The sequence below is a fragment of the Nannospalax galili genome, unplaced genomic scaffold (assembly GCF_000622305.1).
Source record: "Nannospalax galili isolate Female #2095 unplaced genomic scaffold, S.galili_v1.0 scaffold930, whole genome shotgun sequence".
NCBI lineage: Eukaryota > Metazoa > Chordata > Mammalia > Rodentia > Spalacidae > Nannospalax > Nannospalax galili.
The window spans coordinates 1,989,062-2,007,310 of record NW_008329328.1 but is presented as its reverse complement, the minus strand read 5'-3'; the positions used below and the strand labels follow the sequence as shown (position 1 = coordinate 2,007,310).

General features: G+C 42.5%; 1 protein-coding gene across 4 annotated transcripts in view; it reads right to left on the bottom strand.

The window, feature by feature from the left end:
- Positions 1-18,249, bottom strand: part of Ick (intestinal cell kinase) — a 67,511-nt gene that overhangs the window by 30,036 nt on the left and 19,226 nt on the right. For 3 of the 4 annotated variants that reach the window (XM_029565191.1, XM_008836628.3, XM_008836609.3), the window contains exons 1-3: positions 14,175-14,325; positions 10,886-11,158; positions 6,782-6,836 (exon numbers count right to left, since the gene is read on the bottom strand). In XM_029565191.1, the coding sequence (XP_029421051.1) occupies positions 6,782-6,836; positions 10,886-10,986 (156 nt within the window). In that variant the 5' untranslated portion in view covers positions 10,987-11,158; positions 14,175-14,325. Of the gene's footprint in view, positions 1-6,781; positions 6,837-10,885; positions 11,159-14,174; positions 14,326-18,249 lie in introns of those variants that run through there. The other variant, XM_029565187.1, reaches the window with a different exon arrangement.

The window sequence follows — 18,249 nt, the reverse complement described above, 5'->3', positions numbered from 1 at the left end:
GATAGTTTAAAAAGCCTTTCTCCCAGAGAGCAATGAGTTTAATAATAATGAATGATAGTATTTTTTTTCTTTTCTTTTCTTTTCTTTTCTTTTCTTTTTTTTTGGCCTTTTTGAGACATGGTCTTCCTGTAGTTCCAGCTGCCTGGAACTCTGAAGACCAGGCTAGCCTCAAACTCACAGAGGATCCGCCTGACTCTGCCTCCCGAGTGCTGGGATTAAAGGCATGTGCCTCCATGCCCGACAACGATAGTCTTTTTAATCTTTGAATTTCATTAAAAGAGCATCCTTTTTGGGCTGGGGGGTGGTGGTGCACGCCTTTAATCCCAGCACTTGGGAGGCAGACGCAGGCGAATCTTTGTGAGTTCAAGGCCAGCCTGGTTACATAGTGAGTGCCAGGACAGATAGGGCTACAAGGTGACCCTGTCTCAAAAAGACAAAAAAAAAAAAACCAAAAACGAACATCCTTTTTATAAAACAATAAAGTGTCTGCAGAAAGAAAGTGCCAAAATGAACATCCAAATCTGGAAGGACACTCAGGTACCCAAAGGCCTGGAACTGTGTAGCTCAGAAGGGAGAGGAACCATGACCAGTGGGTAAAAGCCAAATAAGACATCTGGAAACTTCTTCCCAAAGGACAAAAGGTATTTTTTTCTGGCATAAATCCTTAGCAGTTTGACTAGAACCTTGTAGAATGACTCAGCCAGGCTGATTTTGCTTGGGTTGGATTTCTGGCTCAATGGTCGCTGCTAACCGGCCGTCTTCCCGCCTGGTTTGCTTAAAGCACATCACAAGCATCCCTTGATAAATCGCTTGAGGGAAAATTCATTCAGGAAAAACGAAGTCAGTATTACAGCCTTTCTAGAAGCTAATTCTAGGCAAGGAGGACAATAGTTCAGCACCAAGCCTGTGGTCTGTTTTGAGCCCAAGTCTGAGAGTGGCTTGCAGCACCCACATCTCAGCAAGGTTAATGAGCAAGTTAAACTTTGTGCTAGCAGAGAATTAGTGTCTGTGAGAATGCCCATTCGTATGTGACACATCTACAAATTGAGCCTCTACACCTAAGGCTCGTGGAACATTGTGGAACAGGAGGTAGAGAGAATACTACTTACTGCATCTTTCAGGTCTCACAAGTGAAGCTTCCTCATGCCACAGAGGGCGATTAATACAGAAGGGCACAACTGGGCAAAGTGTAGAGGTTAAGAGACTGAAGAGTTCGTGTCTCTGGATAGCACTCCTATATTAAACCTCAGCCACCTAGGGCTCAGGGACCATTGCAGAAGAGGAAGCAGAAAGATAGTAAGAGCCAGGGCTGGTAGATAACCCCAAGGAAACAGAGTTTTCCAGGCTTCTGGGAACTTGCTCATTTGAACTTACAGCAATGATGACAGCATGCAGAAGACTCATGCAAACTCAATCAGACAAAAACCCAGCATAGAAATGGGGAAATGGGCAGGAGGCCCCAACCTGGGCTGAGGAAGAGCTAACCAATGTTGGGTAAGGAAGAGCTGGTCTTAAGGGAATGACACTAGATAGGCTGACCAGGCTCCAGTGGATGAACTCATACTGAGAGACATATCAGGATACAAACTTGACCTGATAGGGCTTAACATTTAGGACAGAAAGCATGAAATCTAATGAAAGTGGGACTATGGAGGATGTGGAGGGTTCTAAATATAATCAAGATGTACTGTATGAAATGCATAAAAATATATATTAAAATTTTTGTGAGGCTGGAGCGATGGCTCAGCAGTTACAAGCACTGACTGCTTTTACAGAGGACCTGGGTTTGATTCCCAGCATCCACGTGGCAGTTAACAACTGTCTGTAACTCCAGTTCCAGGGGATTTGACACCTTCTTCTGACCTCCTTGGGCACTGCATGACATGGATACAATTATATACATGCGGGCAATACACTCATACACATTTTTTAAAAATTGTGTTAGTCTAATATGTAAAGAATTAATTTTGCTTGAAGAACTTCATGAGGCTCACTTTACAAAGGTGTATTTCTAGAAGGAAACATCTTATGCGGCTATGGAAAAGTTTCCAAAGAAGTAGAGACAAATCACTTGTGTCAGAGTTAATAAACATAAGCAGCAAATCAAAACTAGTCAACAGTCCCTGTTGGGATACACTCCATGGACCAAGATTTCATAGGATAGTATCAACTCTGGGCCCTCTGGGACTCACCAACACTTTCCCATTTTATTAAATTACAATGTACCATGTCCCAAGGACACACTTGGCCTAAGACACAGTGTCTGCTTTCCAGAGGCCTAACTGAGCCTAACAGCCTAACTGAGAGTACAAGATGAGAATGTTAAAATGCATGTAACATCTGGGTGTGGTGGCCATGCCTTTAATCCCTGAATTTGGGAGGCAGATAAAGGCAGGGCTCTGTGATTTGAAGGCTAGCATGGTCTACAGAGTGAGTTCCAGGTAGCCAGTGCTACAGAGTGACAAAGTTTCAAAAACTAAGGAAAAAAAAGGCATGTAATGTAACAGGTGTGGTGGGGCTCCCCTTTAATCCCAGTATTTGAGAGGCAGAGGCAGGCAGATTCAGGACAGTCAAGGCCTCACAGTGAGACCTTGTCTCAAAAATAAAATAAGGGGGCTGGAAAGAGGGCTCAGTGGTCAAAAGCACTGACTGTTCTTATAGAGGACCCAGGTTTGATTCCCAGCACTCACGTGGCAGCTAACAACTGTCTACACTCCCAGTTCCAAATCCAGTAACAACTCTCCTGCTCTCCACGGGCATTGCACAATATGGATGCACTTACATCATACATGTAGGCAATATACTCATACACACAACATAAAAATAAAAATAAAATAAAATAGGTCTAGAGAGACTGCTCAGTGGTTAAGAGCTTGTACTGCTCTTCCAAAGGATCCAGGTTGAATCCCTAGCAATCATGTCAGGTGGCTCACAACCACCTATAACTCCAGCTCGTGGGGGATCCGATGCCTCTGACTTCTGTGGGCACTTGTATTCATGTAGACACACACACACACACACACACACACACACACACACACACACACACATACAGAAACAATTAAAAATAAATTAAAAAAATTTTTTTGTCTTTTTGAGACAGGGTCTCCCTGTAGCCCCAGCTGTCCTGGAACTCACTATGTAGACCAGGCTGGCCTTGAACTCACAAGGATCCACCTGCCTCTGCCTCCCAAGTGCTGGCATTAAAGGCATGTGCCACCACGCCTGGCAACAAAATGTTTTTAAATAATAAAATCAAATCATTATTTTTAAGTGCATATAACAACAAATGATAGAAACAAGAAGTCAGTGAGGGTTAATCCTCATTGTCAACTTGATTGCACTTAGAATCACTTGGGAAATACACCTTCGGTCATGTGTTTGAGGTAGAAGGAAGATCCATTCTGAATGTGGGGGTATTAGGCCATGGACTAGAGTGCCAGACAGAATACAAAAGGAAAAAGGAAGCTGAGCTTGGTGGTATATATGAGCTTGGGTAGTGGAGGCAGGAGTATCCAGCTTGGCTAAACAATGAATTTGAGGCCAGCTTGGACCATACGAGACTCCATGTGAATAAACAGAGGAGAGAGGAGGGTAAGCCGAGCCTAGGCATTCATTTTTCCCTGCTTTCTGGCTGCAGACGCAGTGTGACCAGCTGCCTCACACTCTTGCCCTCATGCCACCATAGTGGGCTGTATAAATTCATCCTTCATAAAACTGCTTTTTCAAGTAGTCTGACACGGCACTGAGAAAGATAACTATTACAAAGCATCGGACATGTTTTGAGAAGGAGTGGTCAGCTAACACTGAGTGGTGAGAGAGAACATCTGAGATGTGAGCTGGAGGAAGTTTCAAGTAAACAAGCACATGGAAAAGGAATCCCATCCTTAGTAAGGAGTGGGAATGGAGAGCGGACTCTGAGCAAAGGGTGAGAATTACCCAGGTTTGGCTTTGAAAATGTGGTTTATCTGAGACTCCAGCTGAAGAAGTAGATGGAGCAAATCCCTGTTGAATTATAGTAAATTTTATAGCTTTGGTAGAGTTTGGAGAAAGATGCCTGATTTGTTCATGTTGAAAAGTAAATGGCATGTGAGAAAAAGCCGGGTGTAGTGGTGTATGCCTTTAGTCCCAGCACTCAAGAGGCAGAGGCAGGCGGATCTCTGTGAGTTCAAGGCCAGCCTGGTCTACATAGTGAGTTCCAGGACAGCTGGGGCTACAGGGAGGCTCTGTCTCAAACCGAAAAACCAAACCAACCAACCAAACAAACATACAGACTAACAAGAAGAATGGAGCCTGGAAAGCCACAGCACCATTGTAAAGACCATGCTTCAAAAAAAAAAATGCCATGGAGTCCCATTTCCCCTGGGATACCACAGGAGCAAGGATGGCCCTCCCCGTGGCAGGCCATCAGGTGCAGAACTTCCCTCCGGGCCTCAGGCTCTCTAGAAGGAGACACAGAGACCAATAGACAGACGGAAATGCCAAAGAAAAGATGTGAAGAAGGCACAGTTGTAGAATGGGTGTCGAAGTGCAAGACTTCCCTCATTTCCTTCCACCACTGGGATTAAGCAAGACACAGAAATGATGGTGACAGAGGCTTTTATGGTGCCATCATTTGCCATTGTCATCCGCGTCAGCAGGCAGAGAAGTACCTTACTCAGCAAAGAGGAAGGATTGACGAGGCTTTCCTCACACGCCCATTTTTCTCCTTCCCTCAATGTTCAGGGGCTGGCTATAGCCCACTCTTCATGAGTTTGTGTGAGCATCAACAAAGACAGGTGGCTTGGGAGGGTCCTGGCTGGAAGCCAATGTGGCAAGGAAGGAGAAGAAAATGCTGGTGGTCGTTGGCTAGCAGAGAGGTACTCTAACTATACTGCCGAGCTAGCCACTCACTTCCCAAGGTGCTATGTGCCTCCAGTTTGTCTAATATATGTGTGATCTTCCAGTACAGCCAACGTATAGTTAGTTGTGCAAAAAAGTAAAGGTTTATCATCCAAACCAAGGATACCTCTCAAAGCTTCGTGTCACCACAAGAATGCCCCTTGGATAATGTTTTGGTTTTTATGTTATGTTTTGGATCTCCCAGAGTATTCATTCTCTGAGTAAGGGGTTGGGATGCTGTATGAGCCATGGGTGAAATCCAGTTCACCACATGCCTTTAGATGGTTCATGAGCTAAGAATAGATTTCTACAGATGAGTATTCACAACCACTTTGATGACAGGGACTACTTTAAATAATTTATGTGTATGTGTGCTGGCCTGACTATATTTATGTGCAGTATGTGTATGTGGGTGCCTGTTGAGATCAGAAGGTGTCAGATCTTCTGGAGCTGGATTTACAGGTGATTGTGAACTGTTTGATGTGGGTGCCAGGAACCGAACTGGATCCTCTAGTTCTTAGAGGGACACTAACTTTGAATCCTAATTATGTTTAATGTTAAGACCTTTCCCCTAATAGAGTGGCATTCTTCTCACTGAGAGACTCGTAATTCAAAATAATTATATTTAGTTATCATTTTTATATTTTATAAGGTAAATATTATGAAATTTTTTCACTTGTTATATATAGTAATATAAAATATTATTTATGTCTATATATATGTATATAGACATAAATAATATTTTCAGTATAATCTTTAGGTCCATGAAATCTTAAAGATTACTGCCTGGCCCTTTATGAAAAAGTCTGCAGGCTCTTGCTCTAGACTTGAAGCCCCACTGCATTTACAAGAATCCCTTGGAGGAGACAGAAAGAGCTAAAAGGTTTCATATGCTATTGGATGTCTCAAACAGTACTGAGTGAAAGGACTAAATGGACGGAGTACCAGCCACTCCAGTGCACCAAGAATTACACATGGAAAACCAAAGTGGTCAATCTACCAGGATAGGTAAAAGAAGATAATTATCATCCAAACCAATGATGGAGACCATCTTTGGCCAGTGATTTCCTGCACCAAGTTTCATGAAGGAAAGATATCAAGCAACATGAGACCCAGCCTCCAAGGCACCTAATATAGTTTGGGGAATCAGAGAATGCTCCTTTATTGAAGGGATATTTCAACCCGGATCTGAAGAATGAATAGACTGTAACCAGGAGGAGGCATGAAGTAGAAACTAACACACAGTGGAACTGGGCAGAAAGGTATGTGGTAAGTTCAAGAAGCAGAAAGACAAGAGGTCTCTCAAGAGAGACCAGAACAGAAGAACAAAAGACAGAGGGCATAGTGACAGAAATAAAGAGATGGGGCTGGGGATGTAGCTCTGTGGTAGGGCACTGAATAGGTATGCGGTCCTGATTTGATTACCAGCACTGGAACAGGAAAGAAAAAGGTGATTCTTTCTGCCAGGCATGGTGGTGTCCATAAAGCCAAGCAATTGGGAAGCTAAGGAGCTGGAAAGGACTGTGAGTTCAAGACCAATCTGGGCTGTACAGAGAAACCATGCCTGGAAACACAGAGAAACAAAAAACCCAGATCGTCCTTTGCATTGACAATTAGAAAAGACACCTATAGAAGTAATAATAATGCAGTGACTCAACATTATGTTGCAATATACTGATTAAAGAAATTCATTAATGACCAAGTTTTCTTGCAATAGAATAGTCATTAATAAAAACATAGTGACCTTCCACTTTCAACTACTGGACATATGACATCATTTCCTACTTTCACAGCATTAGTGAAAAAATATAGATGAAATGACATCAACTATTAATCTCGTTATATATACAATTATTCTAATCAGCCACATAGGAATTATTTCTGATAAAGTAATAAATACCTTAACCTCCTGAAGGTTCATGCATTCTTCCCAGGAATAAAACTTTCTTTTCATTCTAAAAGAGAAGAAAAAGAAACAGCATGCTTATTCCTAATAACAGGCTAAATATAAATTCTTAAAAATGTTTTCTTTGGGGCTGAAGAGATAGTTCAGCAGTTTAGAACAATTCCAATTCTTGCAGAGACCCAGAGGTTTCCACCCAGGCTGGGCAACTCACAACTCCCTGTTAACTCCAGCTCCTAGGGATCCAAGACCCTCTTCTGGTCTCCATGGGCAACCGCATACATGTAGTATGCATACCACATGTACATAAATAAAAATAAATCTTTAAAAATAAATATTTTCATTCTGAATCTAATCAATGTTATTTGAAGATGGTTTCAGTTTTTAAATAAAAGACTACACTATATAAATATACTATCCAAAAAGCATTTATTTTAAAACCTGGCAATTCAGTCAAGTCTAAGTCACTAAATTTCCCAGCAGCAATGGGAACTTGGTATAGTGCCATAGTGCCAGGAGCCAGGACTACTAACTCCACTAATGAGCTAACTTGCCCTGAGGGAACTCCATAGGGTTTATTCTGCCTAAACCAAAGCTGGCCAGTAGAACGTTTGGTGTTGGTGGATACCTTTGGTGTTGGCCAGTATGACAGCCACAAGAAATGTGGCTACTACAGGCTCATGCAGACAGAACTAATTAGACTTAGAGGTTATTTAAAAAAGAAGAGGACGAAGGAGAAAAAGGAGGAAATGTTGATGAAGTTGGGAGCGGCATATGTTAGGAGGGTCCTGGGGAGTAGAAGGAGAATTTGGGGGTAGATATGACTAATATGTATAATGCATGTATGACGTCAAAAATAATTTTAAAGCCGGGCATTGTGGCGCACACCTTTATTCCCAGCACTTGGGAGGCAGGGGCAGGGGGATCTCTGTGAATTCAAGGCTAGCCTGGTCTCCATAGTGAATCCAGGACAGCTGGGGCTACAGGGAGACCCTGTCTCAAAAAGACCAAAATAATAATAATAATAATAATAATAATTAATAATAATAATTTTAAAATATTGTTTAAAGATATGTAGCTACTGAGCACTTAAAACTCAGCTAGTGGGCCAGAGGAACTGATTTGTGTGAGTGTGTGAGAGAGACTCTGTGTGTGTGTGTGTGCGCAGTCTTTTTGAGACAGGGTCTCCTTCCCCACAGCCCCAGCTGGCCTGGAACTTGCTATGTAGACCAGGTTGGCCTCGAACTCACAGAGATCTACCTGCCTCTGCCTCCTGAGTGCTGGGATTAAAGGCATGCACCACTACCCCCAGCTTGATGAACTAATTTTTAATATAATTTAAATATAGATGCCACATTTGGTAAGTCACTACTATATTAGATAGGACTCTTCTAGAGTCTTCAGAGCAGGGGATCAGCAGATCTTGGTCCATGCATCAAAGCCATTCACCACGTTTTTATACGATCCATGAGCTGAGAACAGCATTTCTGTTTATAAATAACAGGAAAAAAAATTTTAAAAATGAGTAATATTTCATGATATATGAAAATAACATGAAATCCAAATTCAGTGTCCAGTAATGAAGTTATATGGGAACACAATCATATTTACTTCTATGAATCTACTGCCTCCTGAAACAGATGGTACAGGTCAGGAAACTAAGCTGCAGAGGAGGAACAGGACTCTCCCAAGGCCTCACTGCTGCTTACTAATAGACCAGCTTGCAGTTCTCCAGCTCACTTTGACACTATCCTTGCCACAGTGCCTCTTGGTTGAGCAATCCATTCATTCATTCATTCATTCATTCACTCACGTCCCAGACTCTCCTCAGTCCTTCCGTGTGGCAGGTGCTTTCTCAGGCACTGGAGATACATGGCAAGAAAAACATCCCTGATGGAACTGACACTGTAGCAGGAAGGTGGTCAGTGATTTCCTGCACTAAATTTCATGAAGGAAAGATATCAAGCAACATGAGACCCAGCCTCCAAGGCACCTAATATAGTTTGGGGAATCAGAGAATGCTCCTTTATTGAAGGGATATTTCAACCCGGATCTGAAGAATGAACAGACTGTAACCAGGAGGAGGCATGAAGTAGAGACTAACGCACAGAGGAACCAGGCAGAAAGGTATGTGGTAAGTTCAAGAAGCAGAAAGACAAGAGGTTGGAGCAAAGAGGCAAGAGGGCAGTGGTAGGAAACAAAGCTGGAGAACACAGGCAGGGGCCAAAGATGCAGCAATTGTAGGTCCCAGTTGGATTTGATGCCTGATCCTAACAGGATAACTCTGAAAGCTATCTTACTTTGGACTCTCCCACACATGGGTGCAGGTGGTTGATTTAGAAGGTGATTCCAGGAAGCCAGGAAAAACAGTAGCAAAACTAGTAGGAAAAAGTGGGAAATCCAGTAAAGGTACATGACTGAGCTGATACCAAGACAGATGACTACGCCTCAGTCCTGTTGTGGGGACTGATGAGACAAGTCAGATGGGGCAGAATGACACAAAGAATGTCTGACACTGGTGTTTTTAGTCAACTAAATTCTCGTGCTTAAAATACTCTTTCTAATCTGGTGTAAACAGGAAAATGACTAGAAGCCAGCAGCCCTACAGAGGACCCAGTGGGCAGATGCTAAATGGAAATAGGCTGGATGGGAGGTTTTAGTGGGAATGGAGAGAAGTAGCTTCAGTAGAACTGACAGCACCAGACCAAAAAAGTGAGGCATTGGGGGAAGAAAGTCAAGAGAACTTTCAGGTTTTGAAGTAGTGAGTGTAGTATCATTTATCAAGATTAAGGAAAACTGAGCCAGGTGTGGTGCTGCATGGCATGCCTGAAATCCCAACACATGGGAGGCTGAGGCAGAGGAGTCAGCCTGGACTACATATCAAAACAGAAACAAAACAAAAAGAAAGAAATTGAAGGAGAAGCCAGCATGGAGTAAAAATGGAACAGCAAACTGAATCCTGGCTCAGTTTGGGGGACGGTTTTTATGTGTCTATAGGACAACCAGACAGAGACAATAAAGCAGATGGGCAGAGGGTCCAGCAGGCAGGCTCCAACATGGGCCCCAAAGACCCCTGTCTTTTGGTCTTCATCACTTTGGACAGTCCTATGTCTTTCAATAACTTGCTTCTAAACAGTAAGTGCACAGCTACCTGAGAGTAGATCACTTCTGTGATTGGCTTATAATGCAAAAGATATGATTTCCATCTAAGAAGATTCTTACTGCCTTATTTTAAAAAAAAGATTTATTTATTCACTCTGTGTGCGTGTGTGTGTGTGTACATGCTTGAGTGAGTATGTGTAGACTGTGTGTGCTGATGCTCACAGAGGCCGGAGGAAGGTGTCAGACCTGGAGTTAGAGGCAGTTGGTTGTAAGCCACTATGTGGGTGCTAGGAACTGAACCCAGGTCTTCTGCAAGAAGTACTCCTAACTTCTCATCCATCTCTTCAGCTTCTCTTAACACCCACATCTCAATGAACTAAGTTACCATGTTCTGAGCTGCTCTTTGGAGAGGCCCACAAGGCAAGGACCAGAGAGCTAGCCTCTGGCCAACAGCCAGCAGAGGACTGGGACTCTCAGCTCAACAATGCATGGGGTTCTGCATGCTGCCTACAATCATGTGAGTGAGCTTGGAAGTGGATCCTTTCCCAGTCCAGCTGTCAGTAAGACCACAGTTTTGACTATTACCTTGACTGCAGCCTCAGAAGAGACCCTGAACCAGCTGTGCTACCCCACAGAAACTGAGATGTAAAACAAACATGATGTTTTAATCCACTAAGTCTGGAGTAAATTGTTAGATAGCAACAGGTCACCAATGCAAAAGGTCTGAGCTCTGGCTGGCAGAACTAGGTACAAGAGGACACAAGACAGCAGTCACCAGACAATCACATGATTCGTATCCTAGAAAATGATGTTTATTAACCTACTCACCACTACCTTATCAGAAGCTTCTTCATAACTTTAGAATCATTGCCTAACGTTGTCTCTATGCCTCCTGTCTATTTCCCTTAGGAATGATTCAGGCAATGGACAGGACAGAGTTGAAATCATCTTGACAGGTAGAGCTCACAGGCAGTTCATGTGCATGAAGTATAAACTTACTTTTTAATGGCAATCAGTTCCCCAGACTCGATGCTTCTTCCCAGCAGGACGGAACCATAGGTTCCATCTCCAAGCTGCTTGATCTGTGTGTATCTATTCATGGTGTGCCCGCTCTATCGGGACATTCATCTCAGGGCTGAGGTGGTTCAGTCCTGCATTGGTAGCAGGCCTCCCCAGACTGTAACCAGACTTTTCGATGGCAGCACCAGCACAAGATATTCAACAGAACGTGGCTATCTCCCAAATACATATTTTCAGAGATCAGTCTTCTGCCTGTGGAAAAGCAGGAATGATTAGGACAAATGCTAATGTACACTTTGAATTTGTGTATTTTTATAATCTAAAACAACATGGGGCTAGAGAGATGGCTCAGTAGTTAAGAGCACTGGCTGCTCTTAAAGAAGACCTGGTTCAAATTCCAGCACCCACATAGTGGCTAATAACCATCTATAACTCCAGTCCCAAGGGATCCGACACCCTCTTCTGACCACCTCAGGCATTGCACGACACAGGTGCACTTACATACATTGCAGGCAATACACTCATACCCAGAAAATAAAAATAAATGAAATACTTAAAATAAAATAAAACAACAGTCAGCAAACTGTAACCACTAGCCTGCTGTTCATACAAATAAAGTTTTACTGGGGCAGAGTCATACCATATACTTGCAGATTACCTCTAGCCACGACATCAGAATTGAGTATTTCTGACACTGCATGATGCAGAATGTTAACACTCCGGAGATTTACAGAAAAAAAAGCCGTCAATTCCTAGTCTAAGTAATCTCTTTACAAATTTGAATTAGAGTCTCTGTAAAACTAGAGATAACATGCTTGGAAAACAATGAAATGCATTAGCACCAATTTGGTGCTTTTCTGCTGACTAACCACTCTGGGAAAACTAACTATGGTGTATAAAAACCGCTGAACTTGGGGGCTGGAGAGATGGCTCAGTGGTTAAGAACACTGGCAGAAGACCCAGGTTCAAATCCCACATGGCAGCTAACAACTATCCGCAACTTTAGTTCCAGGGGATCTGACAGCCTCTTCTGTCCTCCTCAGGAATTACACAACATGGGTGCACTTACCTATGTGCAAGCATAACACTCACACACATAAAATAAAAATAATAAATAAAATCTGCTGAACTCGAAGCACTCAAGCTAAATATGCTGTGCTCTGTCCACTTCAGCTGGAATTGGTGGTGGAAATATACCAAAGTATCAGAAAGCGTCAATCTACATCTAGGTCTGCCCCAATGCTGTTGTGCTCACTATTAGGTAAATAGCAAAGTAAGATTTACTGAACGCAAGGTTCACTGATAAAGCAAAAAGTAAAATGGGAGAAATAGGACATTTGTATAGCCTCAGAGTACACTAACTTGTAAGGGAAAGATGACTTCACAGAAAGAAATCCAGCAACAACACATCAAAAAAACCTCTCTTCAGCTGGGTGTGGTGGTGCACACCTTTAATCCTAGCACTGGGGAGGCAGAGGCAGGCAGCCATCTCAGTGAGTTTGAGGCTGGCCTGGCCTACACAGTGGGCTCCAGACCAGTCAAAGCTGTACAGTGAGACCCTGACTCATAAAACAAACAAACAAACAAACAAACAAAAACAACAGCAAACGTACCAACCTACTTGCCTAAGTAGTAAGTTCAACCTCCTTGCTCACAAGACATGACTTTCTGAAGTCTGGATGTGATGCAATTAGAAGGGCATAACATCTCATCTACAGGGTTCTCTTCAAGCCTCATCATGAGAAAACAGCATAGAGAACCCGAAGGAGAATACAGTATTCTACAAACAATCAGCCAGGCTCTTCAAAAGTGTAAGATCACAAAAGAGCAGAGAGAGATGCTGTCAGATCAAAGGTGCTGAAGGAGATAGGCAATTAAATTCAGTGTAGGATCCTACATAGGATCCTCAAACAGACTGGGACACCAGTGGAAAGTCAATGAAAGCAACTACAGTCTGCAGTTTAATTCATAATATTATGCCAATGCTGATTCTCTACTTCTCTGTGATCTACTGGTAGGTCATAGGTAGCTGAGACACTAGGTGCAGAGTTTCTAGGACTTTACTATATTTTACAAATTTTCTGTGTCTAAGATTAGTTCAAAACTAAGAAACAACAATACACCTTTAACACCAGCACAGAAGGTAAAGGCGGGCAGTTTCTGTGAGATTGAGGCCAGCCTGGGGAGGGAATGAGGGAGGGAGGAAGGAAGGAAAATAAGTGTAGACTCTGTTCTTGTGAAAGCTGTGCATGGGCACGAGAAGCCTTAAGAAACATAAAGGTCAGGCTGATTTCTCCTCTCTCTGTCTAAAGTGTTCAGGATCAAGCTTAACCCACTCAGGCCCTAAAGCCACATTGAATGAAGTTGGTTAGAGCAGCATTTTTCCTCTTCTTGAAGCCCTCAGACTACCTACAGCTTCTTTGTGCAGCTCTCTACAGCGATGTCTTCCACTGCCAATAAATAAATACTTATAAAGCATATAAATACAAGTTTATAAGTATAAAAATATAAGTACTTATAAACACAGTCCTTTCTTTCAAAGAGCTTAGAGCCTCAAGGTCAGGAATGAGGGTGGTGGCATTTCGAATATGCATAGGACACTAGGTGTTTGAAGTGACAAAGCACTAGGGTCAGTAGGCTTCGCTTTCAGCTGGATCAGTTCCATCTGTGCTTGGGAGGCAGTAAGAAGAGTCTTCAGAAAAGACTGGGTGGCAGAGGACTTAAATTTGGGATTGAGTCAGGAAGGTGGGGAACTTGAAAACATAATCCCAGAGTTTCATTCTGGAGGATCTCAGATACCTTTGTGTATGTGTGTGCATGCATGGGGGATGTGCATGTGTTAACTCACTTGTGCATGCACGTGAGGATGCCAGAGGTCAATTTTGGCTAGCTTCCTCTATCACTTTCTATCATCTTTCCTTGAGACAGGGTCTCTCACTAGGCCTGGAGCTCAGCCTAGATTGGCTTGCCAGTGAGCCCCAGATTCACCTGTCTATACCCCTCCGTTCCCCTGCACTGGTATTACCAGTGTGTGCTACCATAGCTGGCTTTTTATATTGAATCTAAAGCTCCAAACTCAGGGTTCTCGTGCTTGTACAGCATGCGCTTCAGTAAAGTGAGTAACCGATCCATCTCTCCAGCTGGCAGACCACATTTTTATAAATATTATATTCTGGATACAAAGGAAAAGGGGCATTATCTGATCAATGGAAATAAATAGAATATAAATAGAAAGCCAGAAAAAAATGTTTTATCTATCTTAAATTACCTGAAGTTGATGTATGGGCTGAAGTTCAATAGCATTGTTGGTAAATAGTATTGTTGAGAAACACAGCCTGGAGGATCTAGAGGTAGAAGACCATGATAGGTGACTTGAAGTTACTCCTTGACTTATAGTGGGTTACGTCCTGATAAAGCCACTGTAAAATATGAATTGCTAAGGTTTAAAAAATAACAAACACTGGTGCGGATGTGGGGAAAGAGGAACACTTATTCACTGCTGGTGGGAGTGCAAACTGGCACAGTCACTACAGAAATCAGTACAGAGCTTCTTTAAAAATCTAGAAATAGATCTTCCTTAAGATCCAGTCATACCATTCTTGAGCATACACTCAAAGGACTCTATATCCCACTAAAGAGATGCCTGTTCATACATTTCATTGCTGCTCTATTCACAACACTCAGGAAATGGAAACAACCTAGATGTCTATCCGCTGATGAATGGATAATGAAACTGTGGTGCATTTACACAATGGAATATTATTAAGCAGTTAAGAAAAATGAAATTCACAGGTAGATAAATGGAACTGGAAACAATCACCCTGAGAGGTAACCCAGACCTAGAAAGACAAACATAGCACATTCTCTCTTGCATGCTAGCTTTGACTCTTTAGATAGGTGTGTTTCATTTGGAAAAATCCATAAAGGTCAAGAAACTAGTAACTAGTATCACCCTGCTTTCAAGGGCAGGGAGATAGAATGCAGTGGTATAAAGGAGTAAAGAGAAAAAATGGAATAGGAAGAGTAAAGAGAAAAATGGAATAGGAAGGGTTAATGGGATAGAGATGGGAGGGCAAGGTAGAGGAGGAGTATGGGGAGAGATTTTGAAAAATTCATATGGAAAACTGTTACTGTAGAAGCTTCCTAAAATGTATACATACACAATATAAAAAAGAGTTTAAATATAAATATAAAGGGAGGGCAGAGTAGGAAAGTGGAAACAGACAGACAGTGCCCCTACTAGACTACCACAGGTTAACAAATAAAAAGCCCAGGGCCAGGAAAGGGTTACTTCTTTTGGAGCTGTTGCCCAGTAGGGTCCCACAGACCCCCAAACATTACTGGATATTGCCACTGGTCTTGATTTCTCTCCAGACCTTGATAAGATGATATTGCTGACAGCACTGCATCCTGAACCTCGTAAGATACATTAATCACTGGTCTGGCAAGATAATAGTGGCACAAATGTTATGGGAATAGCCAAACATTTTCTGATTGGATTTAAGGCCTACTTCACAAGATGGAACCCATACCTGATACCATTATTTGGGCCAACAATCTGTGGCTAGACAAGTCATAGACCCTAGGAGATCCTACTATTATTCTAAATGGACATAGTATTAAACCAACTCCTAATGACTTATAGTTTTACCCATAAATCAGTACATCTTCCAATTCTTACCAGAGAAGCTTTTTATTGTAGGAGATGGTGATTAATACAGAGATTCACATTGATCAACATGCAGAAAATAAGAGACTCCAAAATGCTCAGTCCTTCACTGGACATCTACATCACACCCCTCCCCCAGGGCTAAGAGGTCATCTCCAGAGAGGAGGTGGAAAGATTTTAAGGGCCAGGGGCAGTGGGTGACAACAGTGTTTCAGACACAACAGGGCAGATACGCCTATGAACTCAAAGCAGTTGTGATAGCACGCAGAAGATCTGTGCAAATTCAAGCCGTACAAAAATCTTAGCATGGAGGGAGGAGGCAGGCATGAAGTCCTACCCCTAGCTGAGGTGCTATTGGCAGTTGATGATGCCAAAAGTGGGAAAAGGCTGGGAAAAGATTAAAATTGAAAATTCTAAGAATACTCGGGAGGCAGAGGCAGGCAGATTTCTGTGAGTTCAAGGCCAGCCTGGTCTCCATAGTGAATCCAGGCCAGCTGGAGCTACAGGAGACCCTGTCTCAAAAAGACCAAAAAAAGAGAGAAAATTCTAAGTATATAATAGTTCATTCCTCTCATTTAAGATATGGAAAAGGAAAAGCCTATAAGAATCTGTGTTTTTGTAAGTCACCCCCCCAAAAAAAATATCATGTAAACTATGCAAAATCCAAATAGAATGTCTTATGTCTGTTGGTCAATCTGCATCAGGACCAGGAGACCATAGAGTTGTCAGAGGGCACATGTGGGTCCCCCAGGGAGGGAAAAGGGAAAAATTTGGTGAAACAATTGGTGCAGTCTGACAGGATGACGCTGGAAACAACAAACCACACAAGTTCAGGAAAAACAAGGGGGTTAGTGATATTCACAGAATTAGAATGACTAGGGCCACATAGATGCAGATGGACTCAAAGGGGAAAATCCCTGGGCCACGGCCATCCTGTAAATGTGAGAAAATAGCTCAGTTGCTTATATGTGATGATTCTTTAAAGGTCATAGAGAGCCTAGAAAAGAATTATACAAGCCTTGGATGCAAGAGGGGAACCCACAGAGGGGGTGTGGCCACTTTGCATAATAAAAGGCAAAGGCAGCCCCGGTCCAGGCTGCAAAGGCTAAGGAGTTACTGACAAATTCAGTCTCAGCCTCAGAGCTTAAAAGAGAGGAAAAATGGGGGATTTTAACTTGTGTGAGATTAGGGGACCAGGAGTCAAAGGTCCCAAGGTAAAAGACAGATAGTAATGAGAAAAGAAACAACCTAAAAATAATAGTAGCTAAAGCTACCCTGCAGATTCAACAACCTTTGGTGCAAAAAGGAAAAATAGTTAACAGAACTGTGGCTAGAAAAAAATACTCTACACTGGAGGGAAGAACTAGGAAGAACATTCAAACAAGTGATCAAAGAGCCCCTCACCACGTGGCTAGTGAATGTATGGGACGTGGGAGCAAATAATGTCAGTTTAAGTCCTTTAGAAGCTTCACAGCTGAATTATATAACTACCCATCCATCCTTGAGACATAGGCTGTTCGACCTAGGCCAATACAAAAGGGAGCAGTCCCTAATGGAATGGCTTATACAAGGTATTAAAGATACATGGTCATCAGCAATGGAGACTCCCAATGGAGACTCCCATGATTTGCAGGGCTGGAGGACTATAAAGGAGGGACAGGCGTTACTGAGAAAACTAGCTATGAGAAAAGCAATATGTGATGCCCAGTTTGCTGGGCCAGATAGGGCTGTATTCACCAGAGACATAAAGGAAAGCTTAATTAAACTGGGACTTTGAGACTGGTATAGAGCTTTAATGGTTTTATAAAGTCCTTTAATGAGACAGAATCTTTGTAAAGTGAGGGAGGCTTTGGCAGATCTAGGTGACTCAAACCAGCGTGTAAAATGTGTCTGTAGAATACTGGAGCAACCTAAAAGAGAGATATAAAAAAGACCACATAGAAGAAATGATCTGTTTGGGTTACTTGAGGACAAATGTGGCAAGATTTGTCGAGCCCAAATTCACAAAGAAAAAATTGATAGAAAACCAAATTCAGTACCTATGAGTTTCTAGAAGGCTTTAAAACCTGATGAATAGTTCACAAAAGGCATTCAGAGGATAAAAACTGTCCCAGCGGTGGTTAAAGACCCCCAAATATTAAATAAGGTACATTTTTCTCCTGAGAAAAGCTATGTTAGGGGTGGAGGCAGTTTTTCCCACCAGGGCCTCCCCCAGCAGCCAGGTATGGTAAATGGAGAGATGACAGATATGGTAAGAGCCAGAAGGCAGACCCAGGGTCTGCCTGACTCAGGGAACCAACAGGTGTAGCAGGGACAAGAGAGACCCTCTGCCTCCTTAGCCCAGTGAAGGGCCAGGCAACTTAAAGTAGACCTGCAAAGGTATCAAGGATAAGAAAATACAAAGAGACTCCACGTAAAATCCCCAAAATGCAGAATGATTCCAAAGGGATAACTAAAGATAGTAAAGAACTAATCAAATTAATGCTTCTTACCCATGCTATGGTACCTAATAAAGATCTATGGAGAAAGAAATTAATACAAATGGATAGAACCTTTCCATGCTGTGCTAGAACTTGTCCATGACTGATTTAATATATGATGTTAACCTCTGAGTGTTTTACAGATGTGAAACCCATTTGAAAGATACCTGAAGAAACAAAGGCCAGCTATAGCT